Source organism: Chionomys nivalis, chromosome X (genome assembly GCF_950005125.1).
Source record: "Chionomys nivalis chromosome X, mChiNiv1.1, whole genome shotgun sequence".
NCBI classification, from domain to species: domain Eukaryota; kingdom Metazoa; phylum Chordata; class Mammalia; order Rodentia; family Cricetidae; genus Chionomys; species Chionomys nivalis.
In genome coordinates, this window is record NC_080112.1 from 117,529,728 (window position 1) to 117,554,241 (window position 24,514).

The following is a 24,514-nucleotide window of genomic DNA, read 5'->3' on the forward strand; positions in this document are numbered from 1 at the left end:
TGCAGACCTGTTTTGTTTAAGTCACTAATAATGTTTGCTATGTGGGTTGCTAGTCTCTCGGTTCCTGGTAAATGAGGACTTAGGCTTGGCTTGCATGAATGTGGGGTTTTTTTCAGCTTTTCTTTCATAAATGATACATGAAGTTGCCTCATCTGTTTGTTTTCCACTGTCTTCAGGTACACAGGTTTCTGTTACAAGCTGTGAATCAGAAAAATGTAAGGATCACATACATGATACAGAACATCTAGTATCATGTCATACACACAGGTCTTAGCTCATAACTTTTGGTGGTGGTGGTAGTGTTATGTGTTGAAACCCCTTCAGATTGACTTGGGTCTTTGTAAAAGCTGAGCTATTTGACATCTCTCTTTAAAAGGAAACCCCAAACCAGGCAAGGTAATTCAAGGCAGAAGGGTTTAATATGAAGCCAGCCTGCCCTGCAGTTCCAGTACCTCAATAAAATAGGATAGAATAAATAGAGGGCATTCAAGTGACACCCTGATGTTCTGCTGTATACCCAGAAGCCTCAGGAGTGTAGCTTCAGAGGAAAGTCAGTTTATATCGTGCCTTCTCCTCCTCTTTGCCTCTCCTAACTGGCTGCCCTGGGGAACGAGTATTGACAAATACCTTGCCTTAAGTGCCTTTCCTCTCATGATTCCTGAGTTACTGTCTTGCATCTAGGAATTTGTAATCAGCAGGTGCTTATTGCTACATTGCATATAGGAAGAGGAAAGCCTGTAGAAAGATCTCAGCCTTGCTGCTTCCATCCCAAGGGTATGGCTTGGGCAGCCCTTGCTCCAGTGAACATCCCAGAGAAGTACTTGGAGCTAGACCATCAGAAAGTCTGAGAACATCTCACAGATAGGACAGCATGGTTGCCTTCTTCTACTTTCTGGCAATACAGTAGTTAGGGGAGCTAGGGTTTCCTGAGTTTCCTTTGGACTCATCATTGCTGATACAGGGGAAACTTCCACCTCAGTTCTTTCCAGCTCAGTCTCTGTCCACCGTGCCACAATTGATTTGACTTGTTTATCTACATGATAAGCAAGACAGAAAGTAGAGCCAGCCATGCTAGAGAGTTTCTCTAATGTTCTTATTAAGTAATGAACATCTTGGCATCTAATCCAGGTAGATGTTTGTTAGAGAAATAAGAACACTTCAAATGAAACCTGCACATCCGCCCTCATTTTACTTTGGGACCTTCTTTGTGTCCATTTTGGATTCCCATTTGTAGTGGCTGTGTGTGCTGAAGTAGCTCATGCTTAAGTCCTGTGGTTCCTTTGCCTTTTGCTTGGTGACTTGCATGATGCCTTTTCCCTGAGGTGAACCTCTTATGATGCATTTACTGTGATATTTTGTTTTGCCTAAGAATCTCTGCCTATCCAGCACCTAGCAGAGGTACCCATGATACCTCTTTATAGCAGTGATGTCAGAAAGAGTAGCATATGTGGCATTGAGTAAAGTTGGAATTTCAGCGTTCTATTGTGTAAGGCTTTTGGGTTTTAAAATCTCAGTGCCAAGTAATTCTTGATATTTATCTCTAATGATAATGTGATTATACCATCATAAATATGTTATTCTCAGGCTTAAGGCAGAATCATTCCCACAATGAATCTCTCCTTTGGTAATCAAGGCATTTGGCACTGCAGGTGTATACATAAAAGAAAAATAAAAACAAAAAACTTGACTGACTTAAAAGTTTGACCTATAGCCAAGTATGGTGGTGCACACTTTTAACCAGTACTAGGGAGACAGATATAGGCAGATTGTAATTTCCTGGCTAGTCTGGGCTACATAGTAAGAACCTGTCTCAAAACCCCTTCAAAAGAGTCCATTTAAAACCAAAGGAGTCTTGATCCCATTGCCACAGGATGATGATACCACTTCCCGTGGAAGGAATGATAGTTTCACAATAGTAGCATCCTTTTAGTCACTATTGTGTATTAGCTGTTTGCCTGTAAGTTTGAGAATAATGGCACAAAGATAAGGGGCTTTCCGTAGTATAAAGTCAAAATAGTATATTGTGGGATTTTTGATAAAATCAGAAGGCAATGCCCTATTCACCAAAATAAAAAATAAAAATTTTCTCTTTAAAAGCTGCTCAAGAAACCAGAAAAAGGAGATGAAAAAGAACTTGATAAAAGAGACAAAGCCAAGAAAATGGACAAAGAAAATCTGAATGAAGAAAGAGCCTGTGGGCAAAGTTGTACTCTGCCCAGGCGTTTTGATGTTGACCTGAAGGATGAAAAGCCAAAGAGGTCAGTCAGCGATTGAGAGCTCTGAGCCACACTTCATCGCTAGCTATTAATGTAGACGGCATGTCCTACACTTGCCTGGAGTTAAATTAATTGCTGGTTGGAATAGTGTACTCACATGTAAGAACACTCAGGAGGCTGAGGTAGGAGGATTGTTAGTTTCCAGACCAGCTTAGACTACATAGTAAGACCTTGTCAAAAAAAAAAGGAAAAAAGATGAATTGCTTTATACACGTGGAAGAAGGAAAAGGAAAGGTTTCAAATATTCTAGTGTTTTCATCTAGGTGAATGAGCTTGGGTTTTCTTTTTTTAAAGATTTATTTATATTATTTTCAGTTATGTGTATGTGTCTAGTATGTGGTTATGTGCACATGTGTGCAAATGCCCTTGGAGGCCATCGGTGTCCGATCCCCCTGTGACTGGAGTTACAGGGGCTTGCGAGCCCTTGATGTGGGTGCTGGGAAACAAACTCGAGTTTTCTGCAAAAGCAATAGATTCTTAACTGGTGAGCCAGCTCTTCAGCCCTGACCTCTGGTTTTGCTTGTTTTCAAAAACACTACTTTTCCCTCAGCTGTAGCAGTCAGTGCACCCTCATTAGGATGGCCAAGTTAGCACAGTGTTCCTGCACTTGCAATTGCAGGATGCTTGAAGGGTCAGGCTCACCTTCCTTTCTTTTGTTCCGCTCTGTTTTTCGGATGGTCTCATGTGTTTGAGTCCAGCCTATGGTGCTGGGACTTGAGACCCGCACACGATCATACATCATTTGATAAAGCAGCCTGTCAGCCAAGCTGTGTTTCCAGCCCTCTTGTTTGTTTGTCACACAGGCTTGATGATGAGAATGTCAGAGATTACAGGGATCGGGATTATGAAAGAGATCAGGAGCGCATGATCCGAGAAAGAGAGAGGATAAAGCGGCAAGAAGAAGAACGCCGGAGGCAGCAACAGAAGGAGCGCTATGAGAAAGAGAAGGCTTTCAAACGAAAGGAAGAGGAACTGAAGAGAGAAAAAGAAGCACTTCGAGATAAAGGGAAGAAGAGCGAGAATACAGAATCAATATGCACCTTGGAGAAAGCTGAAAAGAAAGAGGAAGTGGTTAAGAGAGACCGCATAAGGAACAAGGTGCTGCTTTTCATTAAACTTGCTTATTTTATGAGGATTGATTTCCCCATTCTTACAAGGATAAATGTAAAGGAATGAGTGCTGTCCCCGCCCCCACTAGGTATTGAACTCAGGGCTTTGCAAGCTTTCTGCTCATGAGCTTCATCCCGAGTCCCTATTGTGGAATTTTCATTTCTTTTGTTATGTTTATTTACTCGTTTATTTTGTGCGTGTGTGCAAGTGCACATTAGGTCTCAGTGCATGAGTGACAGTTAGAGGGCAATTTGTGGGAGTCATTTCTTTCCTTCCACCATGTAGATCCTAGGGATTGAACTCCCGTTGTCAAGTTTGGCAGCAAGTGCCCTTACCTGATGAACAGTAATTTTTTTTTTTTTTTTTTTTAGGATTTATTTATTATATATACAGTGTTCTGCCTGTGTGTCTGCCTTCATGCCAGAAGAGGGCACCAAATCTCATTATGGATGGTTGTGAGCCATCATGTGGTTGCTGGGAACTGAACTCAGTACCTCTGGAAGAACAGCCAGTGTTCTTAACCACTAAGCCATCTCTCCAGTCCAAGCAGTAATTTCTTAATATCCTATTTATTCATAATTCAGTTTCTCAATTGCATTATTAATATCTTCTTAAATAAGGGCTTTGAACAAAGTTCTTAAAGTATATGTGTTTGAAATAGTTAACTAGTGTGTGGTTGAATTCTCTCTTTTTTTTTTTTTTTAATTCTCTTTTGATCTAAGCAATCTCCCTTTTGTTTTCCTGACATTGAATTGTTTGTTGCAGAAACCAATTTGTCTTATGGATCTTCTCAGATTGTAGACTGGCAAAATATAACATTTTGATCTCATTGAACATATATATCCTGTTTCTTTTACAGTTAATAATTAAGTGCTGGTACTGTGATAGACAACTTAGCATGAATGTTCAGTCTCCAGTACTAAAAACTTATAATTAACTGAACAATTTTAAAATGAAAATAATAATCAAATCTAGCCTGGAAATCAGCAAGAGTTCCTAGAAAAGGCCAGCTGGTAAATATACTAAGCTATAAGAGCCATATGGTCTCTGACATAGCAGCTAAATTCTGTTAAGAAAACAGGCATGAAGCCGGGTGGTGGTGGCGCACGCCTTTAATCCCAGCACTTGGGAGGCAGAGGCAGGCGGATCTCTGTGAGTTCAAGACCAGCCTGGTCTACAAGAGCTAGTTCCAGGACAGGCTCCAAAACCACAGAGAAACCCTGTCTCGAAAATCAAAAAAAAAAAAAAAAAGAAAACAGGCATAATGGTATATAAAAATGATCTTGGAGCTGGGAGTATTTCTCAGTGGTTAAGAGTGCTTGCCTAAATTGCATGAGGCCCAAGGTTCAATCCCAGCACTGCCAGAAGGAAAAAAAGGAATGAATTGAGTATAGCTGTGTCCTAAGCAAATTTTATTTACTTAAAAAAAAAAAAAACTTGGGGCTGGAGAGATGGCTTAGCAGTTAAGAGTGAATAGTGCTTTTCCAGAGTACTGGACTTCAGTTCCTAGCACCCATGTTAGACAGTCATAGAATCTATAACTCCAGCCTCTATGAGCAAGTTGCACATAAATACACGCATGCACACACACATGCATACACACACCCCATAGTTAAAAATAATAAAAATAAATCTTTAAAACGGCTGGGCATGGTGGTACACACGTTTAATCCCAAAACTCAGGAGGCAGGAGCAGATTGATCACTGTAAGACAGGTAGATCTTTACAAATTTGAGGCCAGCCTGGTCTAAACAATGAATTTTAGGCTAACTACAGCTACATAGTGAGACCCTGTCTCAAAAACAAAATAGACAAAACACCTGGTATGCCCTGATCTAGAGACTTTGAATATCCTCACACTCAGTCGTAGACAAGAACTTTCTGGGGGGTGGGGAGTTCAAGACAGGGTTTTCCTTTGTAGCTTTTGGATCCTGTCCTGGAACTCACTCTGTAGACCAGGCTAGTCTCAAACTCACAGAGATCCACCTGCCTTCCAAGTGCTGGGATTAAAGGCGTGAGTCACCACTGCCCAGCAAGAATATTCTTAAGTGATGCTGTGCTCCCTTGCTCTGTCGTCACATCAGGAAGAATATGATCCCTGGATATCCTAGTTTTCTTGTTAGTTGACTTGTAAGGACACAGAGTCTTGCTTAAGCCTCCAGAGTGATGAGATGTGTGTTTCCATTATTAGGATGGCAGTTCTCAGCCTGTAGGTAACCCCTTTGCCAAACTTCTATCTCCAAAAATATTTAATTATGATTCATAACGGTAGCAAAATTACAGTTATGAAGTAGCAACAAAAGTAATTTTATGGCTGGGGGTCAGCACAACATGAGGTTCTGTATTAAAGAGTCGCAGCATTAGGAAGGTTGAGAACCACTGGTTTAGGATATTTTGGTTGGGTTGCTCTTGGGAAGCCTGTGCCCTCTTGAGCATGTGTACTACTTCCTTGCCTCTTCCTTCCTCTTCCTCCCCTTTTCTGTCATTAATGACTTTACTTATTTTTATATGATGATGTGTATGGTGGCTTTGCCTACATGTGTGAGGTACCTGAGGAAGCTAGAAGAGGCCATCAGACACCATAGAACTGGAGTTACATATAGTTGTGATTCACCATGTGGGTACTGGGAACAAATCCCAAATCCTCTGAAAGAGCAGCCTGTGATCTTAACTGCGGAGCCATCTTCCCATCTCCTCTCTTTTCCATTTCTAATTTGTTTGCTTGAGACAAAGCATGTGGCTCATGCTGGCCTTAACTACTATATAGCCTAGGCTGGCCTTGAACTTCTGATCCTCCTTCCTCCCCATCTCCTCAGTCAAAGGTATGAGGTATGCCTTGATCATCTCTCCCCCTTTCTTAACAAACATGCTTAAATCTATATTTAAATCTTTTCTTAATAGATCCTCTCAAAAAAAAAGTCTTGATCAATAGCAACTGCCCTTATTCTTGAAGATACAAGCTGAAATATTGAAATATTTAAGAGTAAATGGTCGCCGGGCGGTGGTGGCACACGCCTTTAATCCCAGCACTTGGGAGGCAGAGGCAGACGGATCTCTGTGAGTTCGAGACCAGCCTGGTCTACAAGAGCTAGTTCCAGGACAGGCTCCAAAACCACAGAGAAACCCTGTCTCGAAAAGCCAAAAAAAAAAAAAAAGTAAATGGTCTTGATGTTTACAGCTTTTAAATGAATCTGCAAGAAAATAATGTGTGAAAAAATGTGCACACATACATTAAAGAGAGAAAAGGCAAATGTGACAAAATGTTACCATTTTCTGAATCCTCGGAGGAGGATATGTGGGTACTCACTGTACTAATTTTATAAAATATTTCAGTTGATTTAAAGCTTTTCAAGAGAAACAGTTGACAAGAGGCCAGCAAGATGCTTTAGTGAGTAGAGTGCTTGCTTCTAAGCTAGACAATCCGAGTTTCATCCCTGGGACTCGCATGGTGGAAAGAACCAACTACAGGTTTTTCTCTGACCCTTACATGCTCAGGTGTCTACCCAAATATAAGTTGAAAAGGCCAGGTGTAATGGTGCATGCCTGTAATCCTAGCCCTCAGGAGGCTGAAGCAGGATTGTGAGTTTAAGACCACTCTGGGCTACATAGTGAGACCTTCTTTTAGAAAAAGGATGAAAAAGGCATGAAATATTAATACCATTAGCTTGTTATATAAGAAAAGGAGAGCCGGGCGGCAGCGGTGGCACGCGCCTTTAATCCCAGCACTCAGGAGGCAGAGGCAGGCAGATCTCTGTGAGTTCAAGACCAGTATTCCCCTTTATTTACCAGTGTTGAGAGTAAAGATTGGTGTCCTAGCAGTATCTGGGGTTATCATTGTGTCTTGTTTAGTCCCTGAGAACTTAGAAATCTTTATTTTTATACTTTCTCCCTTGGTTTGTTTTTTGTTTATGACATGGTCTCATGTAATCTAGGCTGGTCTCAAACTTACTATGTAGCTGAGGATAGCTTTGAACTTCTGATCCTCCTAACACCACCTCTTGAATGCTGGGATTACAGGCATACACCACTGTACCCCCAGTTTATGCATTGTTGGGGATCAAACCAAGAGTCTTGTACATGCTAAGCAAGTAGTCTGCTAACTGAGCTACATCCTCCACTCCTTAGATCTTTTAAAAATATTTATTTATTTATTTATTATGTATACAATATTCTTTCTGCGTGTATGCCTGAAGGTCAGAAGAGGGCGCCAGACCTCATTACAGATGGTTGTGAGCCACCATGTGGTTGCTGGGAATTGAACTCAGGACCTTTGGAAGAGCATGCAATGCTCTTAACCTCTGAGCCATCTCTCCAGCCCCACTCCTTGGATTTTGAGACAGCATTTTGCTGTGTAAGACAGCCAGCCTTGAACTCAAGACGATCCTCTTGCCCTGTCCTCTCAACTGCTGGCATTTACAGATGTGAGCCAGTGTCTGCTTTAGACATCTTCACTGCAGTCTAACTTGTTGTTAGCAGCTCTTCATCCTTAATGTCCAAATTCATTGTATCTTTACACACTAGAAGCCCCATTATCCATATCTTTAAAAAGTATACAGGGGTGTCAAGTATTTTGACATTTCATTTTGTGAAAGCAGTGAAATATGTTGCTATAGTTATTCAATTAGGAATAGTGCTTTAGGACTGGGGTCATAGCTTGTGTTAGAGCACTTGCCTGAGTTTAGTCCCCAGTACCACATACAGAAGAGGAATAACACTCTAGGGTTAGCTTTCATAAATCAGGAAGAAAGAGCAAAGAAGGCTTATAATTTTTTTGTTGAATTCTTTTTGAGGAGATAGGGAGCCCCTTGACCTTGAGTAAGAGATTTTTTGCATGCAAAGTCTGTATTCTACTAAGTCATACACCCCAATTCTTTTTTGGTTTTTCTTATTCTTTATTACTATTTGTGTCGGTCTGGTTTTCTTATTGTTTTGTTTGAGACTTGGATCCCAGGCTGGCCCTAAATCAGTTATAACTAAGGATGACCTCCAGCTTCTGATCTTCCTGCCTCTACCTCCCAAGTGTTGCACTTATGCACTTGTATCACTGTGCCCAATTTATGCTCTGATTGAACTCGGGGCTTCACACATGCTAGACAAGCACTGTGTCATGTGAGCCATATCCCCAGTCCACCACTTGCTAAATTCTTAACATGGCTTAGAAGTTTTCTAGGGTCATAACGGTCATAAAGGATACAAGGACTTGAATCAAGGGCCCAAGTGTGTGATTTTGTTGGCTTACTGAGGAATCTGATTCTAAAGTGCTACCTGCTAGGATGGTGGACTGTACCTAAATTTGAACATATATAAGACCTTAAACCCTGCCCTGACATTGGCAAACTCCCTTCAACAAGGCCACACCTACTCCAGGAAAGTCACACCTCCTAATAAATGCCACTCCCTATGAGTTTATGGGTGCCAATTACATTCAAACTACCACACCCTTGATTGTTGTAGTTTTGACATTTAAAAAAAAATTAGACCTAATTATTGAATCTGAGATAGCTTTAAAGGTTGGGCACAGAAAGCCAGGTGATAGTGGTGAATGCCTTTAATCCCAGCACTTGGGTTGCAGAGGCAGGTGGATCTCTGTGAGTTCAAGGCCAGCCTGGTCTACAAGAGCTAGTTCCAAGACAGGCTCCAAAACTACAGAGAAACCCTGTCTTGAAGAAAAAAAAAAGTTAGGCAAAGACATTATATGCATGTATGAAATTCTCAAAGAATTAATAAAAATATTATTATTTTAAAAATAGGCAGTAGATTTCTCAAAATAGTACCCCAGCTTTGTTTTAAGTCTTAAGTGACTGCAAGTTGGGTATGGTGGCACATACCCAACTTTAACCCCAGAACTAAGGAGGCAGAGGCAGATGGAATTCTGAGTCTTAGATCAGCCTGCTCCACAGAGTGAGTTCCAGGACAGCCAGGGCTACACAGAGAAACCCTGTCTTAAATAAAAATGGGACAGCAGCTATACAGACATACCTACATACACACACACACACACACACACACATGTATGTAGGTATGTATGTATATGTATATGTTGATGGCCTGTAGTTCTAGCTACTTGGACGGCTGAGGCAAGAAGATAGTAAGTTCAAGGCCTGCCTGGGCAACTTAGAGATAGCCTGTCTCAGAATAAATAGAAAAAGAGTTGAAAATTCAGTTCAGTGGAGCACTTATCTACCATGCACAAGGCTCTTGTTTCAATCCCTCCTTTCAAAAAAAAAAAAAAGGTTGCTTTTCAGATAGAGGAATTGGGAAGTTATTACGTAGCACACATTCAGGTCTTTGACCTGGTATGACTTGATTTGGGGGTATATGAATGCATCACTTAGGGCTCTGAAACCTCCCTCCCCCCGTGTTAAAGAGGAGTAACAGTTCTGTAACGTGAATATTTTGCTTTGTTTTAGGATCGTCCAGCAATGCAGCTGTACCAACCAGGAGCCCGAAGCCGAAATCGACTCTGTCCCCCTGATGACAACATCAAGTCTGGAGATTCCCCAGTGGACAGAAAGCAGGAAAGTGGTATTAGCCATAGAAAAGAAGGAGGAGAGGAGTGAGAAGACTCAATGGCCATAGGTGTCCTGACTGTCCAGGCAGCCAAAGAGCACGTATTATGCTATCCAGAAGTGCCTTCGGGGCAAAGGAACAGAGAGCAAGGAAAAGGGTCGCTGTGCTGGTAGGATGCACTACAGAGGAGTGTAGTGTGTCTAAGCAGGAATAAGATTGCAGGCTCAGAATCGGAAGTACAATTTCATTGTTTTTTGCAGTTTTCACAAGTTAATTTTAATGTCTCAGACAAAGACGGTAGCAAGAACATTGTAAGTGCAAAGTAAGGACTTTGACACAAGCGAAAAACGGAGCAGGGGCTAAAATCAACAGGTGTTCTTAATCCTGGCTTAGAGTGTCTTAGCTTGAGTGGAGCAGAAGCACACGAAGTCTTGTCAGGGTCTGTTTTGCATTGTTAGTGATAACTGTTGACTCTGTAGTGTAGAAGCAACAAGCATGTAATCGTAGCACAAGTAGAGTGGAAGAGAGATTATGGCTGATGGAAAAGATTTAAATAGTCATGTTACATCTATATTCTGTGTCTGAAGTTTTTGTAATTATAGCTTGTTTTGTTTACTTCTGTGAACTTAGCATCAAAAAAATTGTAAATGTCTTGTTTTGCCTTTAGCAGTTTTTTCCTATTTATAGGTAAAGTGTAGTGTAGTCTTTGGTTAGCTGCTGACAATCTAAGTCTTCGTTCTATCTTAGGTCTTGACTTGAGTGCACACCCTCTCCAGGAAGAAAACTACACGGATAGATCTGTTCCTGTTAAATGGCAGCTTTCAGTCTCAGCTTGTTTTGTATTACAGTCAATAAATTTTGACTTCATTCAAGTATGAAACTACATTTCCTTATTCACGTTCTGACTTACTGGTGGTACTGGGGACGGAACGAGGGAACTCAAGCATGCTCTGTGTTCATTCTGCCACTCAGCTATAACCTCTGCAGCCTGAAGCTAGGTGAGTTTATTAACTTTATTAAGTAGCTGTTGCTTTTTAGAAATTAAATAGTTGATACTGAATTAACTTCTTGAAAATTTTGAAAGGGGATAAATGATACTAATTTCTGCCTTCAGTACGCAAGGAAAGGCTTCAACCAAAAGAGAGGTTAGATCACGGCTCACCATTCTGTTACCATAAAGAACGAAATAAAGGTAGACACGGGTTCACACCTGCAATCCCAGCACTCAGAAAGTCAAGGCACGAGGATTGACATCAATTTGAGGTCATCCTGTGCTACATAGCAGGGTCTAGGCTAGCCTGAGCTACAAAGTAAGACTGTCTAAAACAACAATGCAAACATTCTTTTTTTCCTCTGTGTCTTTTACATCATGTATCTTGATCCCATTCATTTCCCTGTCCCTTCACATCCACCCTCTGTCCCTGTACCCCCCAAAATAAAGCAAAATTTAAGAGAGGGAAAAAATTTAAAAATCTCATCATGGAAGCTGTAGTGTGATACAGTGAGTCACACAGTAAATCCTTTTGTCCATACATCTTCACTCCCAAGTGTTCGTTGCAAAGAGTCCTTGGTCTGGTTCGAGGTTCCTGGTTTCTGCTACACTATCAGGGCCCTCACTAGGACTCTTTTGGATATCCTGTGTTGTGGAGATCCAACAGCTTTGGATCTGCAGGTCAGGTTTCTTCACGTGCTCCTGCAGATAGACAGATGGGGTGGATGTTGAGGCCAGTGAAGTCAAAAGTCATAACCCTGGTTCTGGGCCTGGGCTGCTGCAGGGTTGATCACCCCACCAGTTCTGCCCTGTCCTCACCACCAGGGTGAGCTCTCCAGTACTGTCCTGGCCCTGTCGTCCTGTGTGGCAATGAGGGAGGGGTGGGGCCGGTTCTCCTGTCAGGCCCTCAGGGTCTGCTCTTCCACACCTGCACCACCAGGGCCAGCTCCACTGTGTTACCCTGTGAGGTACAGTGGCCTCTCCTTCCAGTGCTACAGCTGGTGAGGTGTAGGGACAGCTCTCCCACTCTTATGACCCCATGGCCAGCTCCTCCACCTGACTCAGGCATTGATGAGTGGGGTTTGGGGGTGCATCTCTCCTCCACCCATGCTGCCACATGTCAGATGAGTAATGGAGACAGCTCCCCTTTGCTGGGTCACCCTTATCTCCAAATACCTGGCCAACTCTGCTGTGCTGCCTAGGCGAGGCAGAGCCCACTTTCCTGAGTGCTGCAGCTGGTAAGGGGGCTCTCTCATCTGTTGCAGGCTGTAGAGGGGGGGATCTCCCCCACCCCTACCACTGCATGACATACGAGTAGTGGGGCACAGCATTCTTGAGCTGCTGCTTGACTTCCTGCCAGCTCCACCTAAGGTGGCACTGATTGCCCATTTACTCATAGGCTAGCTTGTGGCTTTATATTTCTTCACATTTATTAAAAATAGTTTTAGTCTTTGACAATTTTATACTTGTATGCAATGTATCTTTTAAAAACACATTTTACTGATTTATGTGTCAGACTGGATTTATGTGCACCACATGAGTACCTGGTGCCAGCAGAGCAGATCTCCTGAAACTGGAATTACTGGCCATTATAAACTGCTGTGTAGGTGCTGGGAGCTGAACCAGGTTCTCTGTAGTGGTGGCAAGTGCTCTTAACCACTAAACCGTCTCTCCAGCCCCCTATGCAATGTCAGTGTATCTTGGTCATATCCACCTTTCTCAGCTTGTAGAAGCCAGTTCCAAGAAGCAGGTAGAAGAGCCACTAAAAATGATTGAAAGACAATTACCCAAAACTGAGAGAGTACTTCCAAATAAGGGAAAATTTCAGGAGAGTGGCTCAGTGTGTCCCTTGCCTCAGAAAGGTTAGGGAACAGAAGTATGAAGTTGTCACTGGATTTGGCAGTGCTTGGGTATTAGGAAATTGGGCAGAGGGAAACTCATAATGCAGAGTGACCGATAAGTGGGGAGCAGAAATGGGGGCAAATGGGTCAGAAGAGATTAGAACTTGAGAAACATCTAGGAACTCATCTAATTTTAGATGGTCATTGAAGCCACAGACATGGATTCTGTCATCTAGCCAAAGAGAATGAAGTAGGGACAGCAATAGATCTGGATTCCAGGCTGAAAGAATTCTAACATTCTACCAATAAAAGAAAAATGTTTCTATAAGGATGACAAGAAGTAACCACAGAGTAGGAGAAAAGCCAAATATTCTGGTGCTACTTAATCTGAAAGGATGTTTCAAGAAGTAGTGGCCCTGGATATAGAGGAACAGACCTCTAATCACGGCACTTGGAGATGGAGAGTTCAAGACTATTGGCTACATCTTAAGTTTCAGGCCAGACCCTATCTCAAAACATGAAAAAAAAAAGTAGTAGCAGACAGGGCTGTGAATAAAGCTTGGTGTTAGAGCAAGCAAGGCCTTGGCTTCACACTCCAGACTGCAGTAGGAAAAGGGGAGTGGCCAGCAGGGTTGAATGCAAGAGAAGAGAAAACTCAATTATGATACTTGAGAGCCGCAGAATGTGGTGGCTTCTAGACTATTAATAGCCTGGCATTTGAAAGCCATTGGGTTGAGAATAGATTCAGTTAGCATTTATAGCTTTTTATAGAAGTCTATCATGAAATAAACCAGACAAATGGTGTTGATAAATGATCATTTTTAATATAAGGAACACTAAAATTTAGTATTTAGGCATCTAAGAGAAGGGACACCCAGGAGAATAACCAATAATGTAGTTTTCTTGCAAAGGCAGCCAAAATAGAAGCGAAGGTAGAGGTCAGAGGAAAAAAGAATGTTTGCATTGTTGTTTTAGACAGTCTTAGTTTGTAGCTGAGGCTAGCCTAGACCCTGCTGTGTAGCACAGGATGACCTCAAATTGATGTCAATCCTCGTGCCTTGACTTTCTGAGTGCTGGGATTGCAGGTGTGAACCCGTGTCTACCTTTATTTCGTTCTCTATGGTAACAGAATGGTGAGCCTCTCTTTTGGTTGAAGCCTTTCCTTGCGTACTGAAGGCAGAAATTAGTATCATTTATCCCCTTTCAAAATTTTCAAGAAGTTAATTCAGTATCAACTATTTAATTTGGGAAAAAGGCTACTCCCCAACCATCAGTAATGAGTTGGCAGCGCCTGCCTCCTCTCTGGCGGGTTAGCAAGCAGCTGAGTAAACGCAGGGTGGTTTTCCCGTCAGCACCTCCCTCTGGTCTTGCCTGGCCTGAGTCAAGCAAGGCCTCTTCCCCGCCCCTTCAAATTTCTTCCCCTCTCTCTCTATTCACTTCCTATTCACTGTGTGCCAGTCACTAGGGACAAGGAAAGAAAACCAAGTCCTTGTCCTTGAGTAACTCAGCTACGTCAGTGACTAGAGACCAGTGGAACGAACAACTGGGGTTACAATGTGAGCGGGGCGGTGAGAGGACAGATGATCTGAGATTCTCCTGCCTGGAAGCTGCCACGTGTGGCTGAGGAAACCCCCTAAACTGGATGGACCGGTTGAGAGCATGGCAGAGCCCAGCCCTCCTCCCTCTGAGCAATTGTTTGGTGTTAGCAACCAGTGTTGTTTTCACGGAGCTGCCTTTCTTTCACTTTCTAAGCTGAAGATTGAGCCTGGTGATGGTGGGGGCAGGGCGCACAGGCCTTGAGTCCCAGCACTCAGGAGACAGGTGGATTTCTGTGAGTTCAAGGCCAGCCTGAGTTCCAGGACAGCCAGGGGCCTGAACAGAGGCCCTATCTCAACCCGGTCCGACCCCTCCCAAATAATAGTACCGCCTCTTAGCCACAGGGCTGTTTCTCCAGCCCTAACTTTAATTTTTATTGTATTTATTTTGTGGAGCTGTTTGCACATGGCATGGCATGTGTTGAGGTCAGAGGGCAACTTTTGGGGCTTTGGGGGATTGGTTCTCAGTTGTCAGATTTAGCCACTGAGCCATTTTACTGCCACCCCCCCCTTTTTTTTTGTCAAACTTCAGTTTGTCCCCTTACTGTCCCTCTCCACCACTTTTATTTTTTTATTTATTTATTGAGACAAAGTCTCTGTATACAGTCCTCGCCATCCTGGAACTCTCTCTAGATCAGGCTTGCCTCGAACACACAGATTCGCCTGTCTCTGCTTCCCGAGTACTGAGATTAAAGACATGTGCTGCCATGTCCCACCTTGCAGCCATAAATCATAATTTCTTATTATTTATAATAATAAACTTATAGGAGCCAGGCATGATGGCACATTGTCTATAATGCTGGTACTCAAGGGGCTGAGGCAGAAGGATTGCTGTAAATGTAAGGTCAACCTGAGCTATATAGTGAGTTTTTTTTTAAAATATTTATTTATTTATTATGTATACAATATTCTGTCTGTGTGTCTGCAGCCAGAAGAGGGCATCAGATCTCATTTCAGATGGTTGTGAGCCACCATGTGGTTGCTGGGAATTGAACTCAGGACCTTTGGAAGAGCAGGCAGTGCTCTTAACCTCTGAGCCATCTCTCTAGCCCCTATAGTGAGTTTTTAAAAAGCCTGAACTACACTGTAAGACCCTGTCTCAAGGGGCTGGAGAGATGGCTCAGAGGTTAAGAGCACTGCCTGCTCTTCCAAAGGTCCTGAGTTCAATTCCCAGCAACCACGTGGTATCTCACAACCATCTGTAATGGGATCTGGTGCCCTCTTCTGGCCAGCAAGTATACAGACAGAACACTGTATACATTATATATATATATATATATTTTAAAAAAGACCCTGTCTCAAAAAACCAACAAAAAAAGAATAAACTCATAAGAACTGGGCATGTCTCAATGGTAGAGTGCTTTTCCTAGCACGTATAAGACCCTGGGTTCCATCCTTAGCCATGCATGCACACATACAAATAAGTAAGCTTATAAAGGGGAGTGTGGGTGGGGAGGAGGCGTCATTCCAGCCAGGTGGTGGTGGCACACACCTTTAATCCCAGGACTAGAGAAGCAGAGGCAAGTGTACCTCTGTAAGTTTGAGGCTACCCTGGTCTACAGAGCTAATTCCAGGACAGCCAGGGACACACAGAGAAACCCTAAAACTAAAAACCAAAAAAAAAAAAAGTTCATTCCATTTTGGGTCTTTTTCTTTAGGCACAGATTTAATTTTTTATGGCTAATTGTTTTGAATTTGTATGGTGCTGGTGATAAAATCCAAACCCTCACCTGTGCTCAGTTCCTGGTTTCTTTGGAATTAAAGACAGAATGGAGAAGACTCAGGGCACCTGAATCTTTTTTGATTGGTTGGTTGGTTTTGGTTTTGCTTTTTTATTTATTCTGTATACAGTGTTCTGCCTGTATGAACTTGGGACCTCTGGAAGAGCAGCCAGTATTCTTAACCTCTGAGCCATCTCTCTAGTGCTGGTTTTGGTTTTTCTTTTTCTTCTTCTTTATTTGCTTTTTCGAGACAGGGTTTCTCTGTGGAGTCTGTCCTGGAACTAGCTCTTGTAGACCAGGCTGGTCTCGAACTCACAGAGATCCGCCTGCCTCTGCCTCCCAAGTGCTGGGATTAAAGGCGTGCTCCACCCGGCTGGTTTTTCTTTTATTTTTTTTTTCGTTTTTTTGTTTTTTTGTTTGTTTTTCGAGACAGGGTTTCTCTGTGGTTTTGGAGCCTGTCCTGGAACTAGCTCTTGTAGACCAGGCTGGTCTCGAACTCACAGAGATCCGCCTGCCTCTGCCTCCCGAGTGCTGGGATTAAAGGCGTGCGCCACCACCGCCCGGCTTTTTTTGGTTTTTCAAGACAGGGTTTCTCCATAGCTTTGGAGCCTGTCCTGGAACTATGGAACTAGCTCTTATAGATCAGGCTGGACTCGAACTCACAGAGATCCGCCTGTTTCTGCCTCCCGAGTGCTGGGATTAAAGGTGTGCGCCACCACCGCCCGGCCTGGTTTTGGTTTTTCAAGACAGGGTTTTTCTGTACAGCCCTGGCTATTCTGGAATTTGATTTGTAGATCAGGGTAGCCTCGAATTTAGAGATCCATCTGCCTCTGCTTTTTTCACAACTTCTGGGATTAAAAGTGTGGGCAACTAACTACACCCTGCTTGTTTGTTTCTGAAGCTCCGGAATCATTTAATTAGAATCTGAGAAGAAGCCATGCGGCAGTGGCACGCGCCTTTAATCCCAGCATTTGAAAGGCAGAGACAGGTGGATCTCTGTGAGTTCGAGGCCAGCCTGATCTACAGAGTGAGTGCCAGGACAGGCTCCAAAAGCTTCAAAGAAACCTATCTCAAAGAAACCTATCTCAAATTCCAGGCCTGGAATTTGCTATGTATCCCAGGTTGGCTTTGAATCATAGGACTCTTCCTGCTTCAGCCTCCTTATTGCTGTTACTATGGCCCTACTATGGACCTATGTTCTTTTTCTTTTCTCTTTTGTTATTCTTTTGCAGATGGGAAAAGAAGAGCAAGAATCTCTTTGCTAAGCCTTTCTCTGGCATTGTTTAGAAACTTAGAGATAAGATTTGCCTATTACATCATCGAGACAGCCAATCCCTGTGCAAAGTCGATACTTTGTACTTGATGCCAGGTGGTGGAGGCACACGCCTTTCCTCTCAGCACTTGGGAGGCAGAGCCAGGCAGATCTCTGTGAGTCTACACAGTGAGTTCCAGGACAGGCTTCAAAGCTACAGAGAAACCCTGTCTCGAGAAACAACAAAAGCTATCTGATAGTGACTGTATAGGTAACACCACTTGTGTTTTGAGTGTTGATCTGCAGAAACTATCACCTCTGAGCCTTTGCTCTTTGTTGGCGCTGATAATGCATGCAGCTGTCTCGCATTGCTTATGGCCATGACAAGCTAGCTGCTCCGCTGGGAGAATTGAAGCTAAAGGAACTAGGAGAAACTTCAGAGCTGAAGGCAGTGTGTGCTGGGTATTAGTGAGGTAGTGAAGGATGGCGTGGATGTTTATGAAGTACTCAGGCCTTGCACATCAAGAACTGGTCCCCTTCCCCAGAAGACATACACAAGGTAGTTTTGAGAATAACTTAGCACTGACAAAAGAAATCTTTAACTTTTTGTGATATCCACAGATAGTATCTTTACTTTTCAGTTTTGTTATATAGTAATATTTCTTAAAATAAGGTCTTATATATAACCTAGGCTGGTTCACAGCTCACCATCCTCCTGCCTCTGCCTCTTAAGCATCATAGGTATACACACCTATGCCCTTCTGTTTTATTTACATAGAACCTGTGTGGAGGTTCATGCTTTCCACCTTTTTGAGGCAGGACTTCTCTTGTTTCTGTTGCTGTGTTGAGTGCTCCAGGCTAGCTGGCCCTCAATCTTCCAGGTGTCCACTACCTACTGTGCTGGAGGGATGTTCAGGGTTACATATTCAGATCACTGCATCCAAGGTTGTTTTTTTTTTTGCTTTTTCAAGACAGGGTTTCTCTGTAGCTTTGGAGCCTGTCCTGGAACTCACTCTGTAGACCAGGCTGGCCTCAAACTCAGAGATCTGCCTACCTCTGCCTCCCAAGTGCTGGGATTAAAGGCGTGGGCCACCACAGCCCGGCCAACTTTCTATTCTTTGAGACAGGTCTCTATTCTGAAAGTCTTGTGAGAAGACTACGAGGAGATGCAAGCCGTTTAGTGACCCCAGAGCTTACTCGTGTGATTCAGTCCCAATTTCCCTCACTCTACCACCTGGCCTGCGAAATATACACTCGGGAAAATCTCCCCAACACCGAAACGTGGAGTCCTCTGAACCTCATTATTTCTCTGAAGTAGTCTTGGCTGTCCCGGAGTTGGCTGTGTAGACCCAGGCTGGCCTTGAACTCACAGAGACACTCCTGCTTTTTGCCTCCCTCGTGATAGGTTAAAGGTGTTGACCACCGTGGCCCGTGCTTTCGCGTTTCAGGACTGAGTTGTCAAGGTTGCAGGGCTAGTATTTTTCTTTTTTTAATTATTTAATTTTATTAATGAGTGCTCTGCATGTACACCTGCGTGCCGGGAGAGGGCATCAGATACCGTTGTAGATGATCATGAGCCGCCACGTGGGTGCTGGGAATTGAACTCAGGACTTCTGGAAGAGCAACCAGTGTTCATAACCGCTGAGCCATCTCTCCAGCCCCATGGTTAGTGTGGTTAGTGCTTTTATCCACTAACCATTTCCCTGGGCCCCGTATATGTCTTTATTCAATTAATTTTTTTTTTTTTTTTTTTTTAGTTCTTCTGGTTGTGTCAGTGTTTCTACGTAAATCGTGAATGCAGGCGCCTGTGGAAGCCAGAGGCATCTTTTTCCCTGGAGCTGGAGTTACAGGCGCCCGGGAGGCGCCTGACACAGCTGCTTGGTACGAACTTACAGAACCGCGGAGCGATCACTCCCTCCCTCTTCCCATATGCCCGCCGCCCATCACCCTAAAGGCACACACCCAAGCCCCGCCCCTCACGTTAAGCTTCCTCCCAAAGAAGGGCGGAAGTAGCGGCGCTCGAAAATGACGGCAGCCCTTTCCCCGCCCTCCTCAGCGTTGGCCTCGCCCACTCCGTTTCCCGAATTTTGCTAAAGGCTTTTACTTCGGCACCTCTTAAAGGCCACCTACCCCCGCCACGAAAGGAGTGCCCCCAGGACCCTGACGGTGGCCTAGGAGAACACAGCCACTGAAGGGGAGGCCTGAGAATTATGTTTCGTGTAATTCCCGCGCGCGTTCTCACGGCCCCATGGGAGCGCGGAGGCGGGGATAGATGAGACGGGTGGCGTCACCGCCTAAGCTCCACCTCTAGCTGCGTCTTCTAATCGCGTTTTTCCGGTCGGAGCCTTCTCTTCGCCTTTCCTTCGCCATCGTGCGCCACCTGCCCGCCTAGGCTTCTCGCCATGGTAAGATTATCGGTTGCCATCCCTTTACTAGGCAGCTTCCCTGAGACCGCAGGCTGCCATGACTTTACGATGGGATTGCACAGCATCGAGGGGCGGGTGCATTTTCTGCTTTGGGAGCTTTTTTTTGTGGGAGTTAGTTTGGCCATCGCTCGGATCGCGGACGCATCATAAAATTAGCAAGCCCATTTCTCCCCCACAGTGTCGGGCTGTTCATCGTGCAGTCTGGCGCGCAGTTGAGTGTTCTTGCTTCTCTTAGCTTCGAGCCGACGATTTTGGGCAAAAGGAGAGGGTTGATTGCGGCTGATTGAACGCTAGCCTTGCCTTGGCGTGCACAGAGAGCGCAGATCAGAGTGGGGGCTTGACAGGCAGCTGTCCGCAGTAAGGGTTAATGGGACTTAACGAGAGCCTTTGGAAGCTCTTCATCACTCCGTGGAAGCGTCTGCTAACAGCACACCAGTCGTTGCCTACTGATAAATTGTTTATTGGCGTCCCGGTTCAAAGTGGGATTCGTAGCTGCATTTATTCAGGAAAGTCTAGAACTTTTACAGTGGTTCAGGAGGAGTACACACTGCCTTTTCAATGCCTACTGAGCGGCGAGTGCTGCATAATCTAGATTACCCGGACAGCGTTCCTTGAAAGTAGAGAATACTGTTTTCAAAAGTAGAGCGCCTAGACTTACTGATTTAAATGACTGGGCGGGATTGACCTAACGCCATCTTAGTTGCAGTAAATTAGTTCCTCGTACCTTAGCTATTATTCTATGTTTGTCATTTGAAGCACAGCAGGATAAATAGTAAATTAGCACGATTTTCGAGCATGGGCTTAAAACCTGACGCTGTAGCCGGGCGGTGGTGGCGCACACCTTTAATCCCAGCATTTGGGAGGCAGAGACAGGTAGATCTCTGAGTTCGAGGCCAGTGAGTTCCAGAACAGGCTCCAAAGCTACAGAGAAGCCCTGTCTCGAAAAATCAAAAAAAAACCTGACTCTGTAATCACTCTTGATCTAAGACAGTTGAGTTTAAGCCATGAACTCTGACTTGAGGGAAATAATGAGGTTCAGAGGACTACACAGTTTGGTGTTGGGGAGATTTCCCCGGGTGTATATTTCGCAGGCCAGGTGATAGAGTGAGGGAAATTGGGACTGAATCACACGAGTAAGCGCTGGGGTCACTAAACTGTATCTCCTCGTAGTCTTCTCACAAGACTTTCAGAATCAAGCGATTCCTGGCTAAGAAACAAAAGCAAAATCGCCCTATTCCTCAGTGGATTCGGATGAAAACTGGCAACAAAATCAGGTAAAGCCCTTGCTCTTCCATGATTTGGGGTGTGTGGACTCGTAGTTGGAAGGTAACACGCCGGGACAGCTGTTCTCTGCTTACCGTGCTGCGGCTCCTTTTGTGTGTGTGTGGCGGGGGGGGGGGGGGGGTGCACGAGAGAAAGATGCCCTGAGTGCACACAGGTGGTGCTCTTAGTGGCTACAGGCTGAAGACCAAGGTCAGGCCAAAACAGACCTGAATACTAAGGTGCGCGTGCCTGGGGCCAGCTTTCAGGAATCCTCCATTCACCACGTGGATCCTGGGAATCCATCTTAGGTCATTGGGCTCCAAGGAAGTGGCTTTGCTTACTTAACCTCATAGAGAGCCCCAGAAATCCCTCCCACAAACCTTTTGCAAATGTTTTGTTTCTGCAGTCACAGCTAGGCTTTGGGGGCAGTTGTTTCTTAGTTCCTTGCTAATTTCCCTATGAAAGCTTGAGGAGATTGACTTTCCAGGTGGGAAACCTTTGAATTGGCAGCTTCAGAAGAACTGAGGGCTCCCACAGGCAAGGGAAGTGCCTTACTTAGTGAGTTCAGTCTGAAGGCTTGGAGGCAGGAGAAATAGGCATGCGAAGTCCTGACAGTTTGCCAGGCAGCCGGCAACAGTTCTGATAGTTCATGTGTATTGCTTTAGTCATTTGTGTGGGGGGTGCATGCCCACATGTGGTCAGAGGCTGTTTTGTGTGAGTTGGTCCTCTTTGACCACGTGGGTTCTAGCGACTGAATTCAATTCTTCAACCTTGACAGTGAGGACTTTTCCGAGCTATCTCGCCTGGCTACTGGTTTGGTGGGTTGTGCTCAGACAGGGTCTCCATAGTCCAGACTGCCTGTGGTTCTGCTGAACTTGGAAGTCAGCTCGCCACTCTGTCTGGCCTTACACTCTAGTTAATAGATATGGTAGGTGCTGCCTTTTTTAAATACACGTACATGTATTTAGAGATTTCACAGTCAGGACTGGGCTTTCAGACCTATAGTCTTGCCCCCATGTAATGCTAAGGAGAGCTTTAAGGTTCTGGGCAAGCTGTTCGTTTGCTGGTGGGATGTGTTTTGCTTTTTGCGGCAGTCTTGTGTAGCCTGAGCTAGCCATCCTCTTCTACCTCTCAAGTGCTGAGATTACAGGTGTGAGCCAACGCATACTGTAAATACATGAGCCTGTTTCCTGGAGCCCTGGCTGATGAGAGTAGGGACTGCTAGTTGATATGTGGGTTAGCTATATGTCCTAGAGTTGTGAATGTTTTGTTGGGTGAATTATATACCCTAACGCACGGAGTTCTCTATTTCTGGCTCACATTTATGGGTGCTATGATTTTGACTGAGGGCCACCTGCATGCTCTACTCAGCAAGTTCTCAGCATGGGACTGTAACCCCCAGCCACTCTCCCAAGCTTTAACCATTTAAAGCAGGTCGCAATTGCAGTGCTTCATCTTGTGGGAGTGCTGCCATTATCCTGCTGAAAGAAAAGTCGTGTTGACTGTTCTGATTTTACCTTACTGGGAGCAAAATCGTGACATGTTGACACGAACAGCAAATTATGTGCAATTTGGGAGGTGCTTTCTCTTACCTGAATGAGTTCTGGGGGTGAATTCTGGTTGCCAGGTTTGCATGGTAGCCGCCTTCCCCCAAGGAGCCATCTTGTTGGCCTTTGCAGGAGCCTTTCTGTGTGGTCCATAGGAAGGGGTTCAACTGTCTGCATCTACCCTGTCTAGATCTGTGAATCAAAAGGAAGGGGCTTTGGGGAGAAAGCTTTTTTACTTAATCTGACCCTGCACCGCAATGCGGGCATTGGACCTGGCGTTTCCCCAATGCTTGGTTTAAGGCAGGGTCTCAGTAGATCTCCTGCCCTTGCACTCAGCTGTCCAACCCATATGGGCTTTGGATTTTCAACCCTCCTACCTGGGCGTCCCGAGAGAAGGTAGGGTTGGCAAAGCTTGTTCTGCTTTGAATCCTCTTGGTTTGACTTGACGGTTTTTTTGTAGTCCGGCCTGGAATTAAAGGGGTGTCACTGCTGTGTCCTGCCCCCTTTTTTTTGCTTTTTTTTTTTTTTTTTTTTTGAACTCAGGACCTCTGGAAGAGCAATCAGTGATCTTAATCTCCGAGCCCCTTTTGTTTTTTTCTTTTCATTTTATTTTTTTCTTTTAGTTTTTCGAGCCAGGGTTTCTCTGTGGCTTTGGAGCCTGTCCTGGAACTAGCTCTGTAGACCAGGCTGGTCTCGAACTCACAGAGATCCGCCTGCCTCTGCCTCCCGAGTGCTGGGATTAAAGGCGTGCGCCACCACGCCCGGCCTGCCCCCTTTTTTTAAACTGGGTTGCCCCAGCCCATCAATTCTTGACATGGTTGACTAAACCCAGGGCCCTGCACTCGTGTAACATTTATTTTGGAGATGGTCTTGGCTATGTAGGCCTGACTGGCCTGGAACTCTCTCTAGGAAGCTCCTTATTAAATTATCCTATTCCCTAAAAGGCCAAATCTGCTAAATATGAGCGGCTATATTATGACCGTACCACCTTGTAACTCATGTCTTCATTCTCTGCAGGTACAACTCCAAGAGAAGACACTGGAGGAGAACGAAGCTGGGTCTGTAAGGAGTCAACAATGAATGACAAGACAATTTATGATGAATCGTGATCCTTGATGAGTGTTACAAGATGAAGTTCAACATTTTCAACCTGGAGACTTGATCCTCTTTAAGTTGGGAGTGGTTTCTCCAGTAATAAAATGTAGAACCTTTTGAACTGCTGTTCTGGTTTGTAGAGTTCTGAATTTCCCTTTTCCCCTGCCAGACCTTATAAGATAAGCTTCTGTGGTACACGTGGAGAGTTGTTCCCTGGGAGCTAGAGAGGCTGAGTACTGATGCTCTTGCAGAAGTCCTGGATCTGGAGCCTAGCACCCACAGCTCACACTATTATATTACACCAGCTTCAGGGTGAGCCTCTCTGTGGGCGCTGCTGACTTGATGAGTATGTAGGCAAGTAACCATGCACATAAGTTACCGTGCACCTTGGTTAAGATTGTGACTGTTCACACATGTATAACCCGTAGTGTTATCCTTTACAATTGTCTTTAGCTTGTAAGTATGTTCCAGGTTTTGGATTCAGGTAGCCAGTTTTGCGTAGCAGGGGCTTTACTAACAGCCATCTCAATAGGCCTCCACTTGTATATAGTATGCTTTAATTACTTAGGCTTGAGATGGAGCCCAGGGTCTCATGTAGGCACACATGCTTAGCAACTGAACTGCTTCCCCAGCCCTCTAGCAGCGGTTCTTAGCCTGGGGTTGAGCCACTCTTTCACAGGGTCACGTACCAGATACTTACAGTACGATTCACAACAGTTTGTTATGAAGTAGCAATGAAAGTAATTTTATTGTTGGGATCACGTGAATTGTGTTCAGAGGTTTACACCATTAGGGAGGTTAAGAACCGCTGCTCTGTAGGCCTTTTTTTAAAATAATAGATTTATGTGCATGAAAGTACTACAAATGGTTGCGAGCCACATTGTGGG

The 24,514-nt window shown here is 44.4% G+C and overlaps 2 protein-coding genes and 1 non-coding gene across 4 annotated transcripts in view; all 3 read left to right on the forward strand.

The window, feature by feature from the left end:
* Upf3b (UPF3B regulator of nonsense mediated mRNA decay) overlaps positions 1 to 19,177 on the forward strand; it is a 30,653-nt gene extending 11,476 nt beyond the window's left edge. Inside the window, exons 8-12 of one of the 2 annotated variants that reach the window (XM_057759674.1) lie at positions 177 to 215; positions 2,098 to 2,258; positions 3,080 to 3,374; positions 9,797 to 10,894; positions 19,054 to 19,177. In XM_057759674.1, coding sequence (XP_057615657.1) covers positions 177 to 215; positions 2,098 to 2,258; positions 3,080 to 3,374; positions 9,797 to 9,946 — 645 coding nt within the window. In that variant the 3' untranslated portion in view covers positions 9,947 to 10,894; positions 19,054 to 19,177. The remainder of the gene's footprint in view (positions 1 to 176; positions 216 to 2,097; positions 2,259 to 3,079; positions 3,375 to 9,796; positions 10,895 to 19,053) is intronic. The other variant, XM_057759675.1, reaches the window with a different exon arrangement.
* A 196-nt stretch (positions 19,178 to 19,373) lies between these two features.
* On the forward strand, positions 19,374 to 23,747 carry Rpl39 (ribosomal protein L39). The gene is made up of 3 exons (XM_057758912.1): positions 19,374 to 19,701; positions 20,893 to 20,996; positions 23,550 to 23,747. Exons 1-3 carry the CDS (start codon positions 19,699 to 19,701, stop codon positions 23,596 to 23,598), a joined length of 156 nt encoding a protein of 51 aa, XP_057614895.1. The 5' UTR covers positions 19,374 to 19,698; the 3' UTR covers positions 23,599 to 23,747.
* Positions 22,413 to 22,543, forward strand: LOC130868725 (small nucleolar RNA SNORA69). Its single transcript, XR_009056543.1, has one exon. It is a non-coding gene; the product is annotated as a small nucleolar RNA SNORA69 (small nucleolar RNA).
* Positions 23,748 to 24,514: the final 767 nt, after the last annotated feature.

Coding starts and splice junctions, on each gene's coding strand:
- Rpl39 (XM_057758912.1), top strand. Junction 20,997..23,549: donor AAAACTGGCAACAAAATCAG/GTAAAGCCCTTG, acceptor CATTCTCTGCAG/GTACAACTCCAAGAGAAGAC.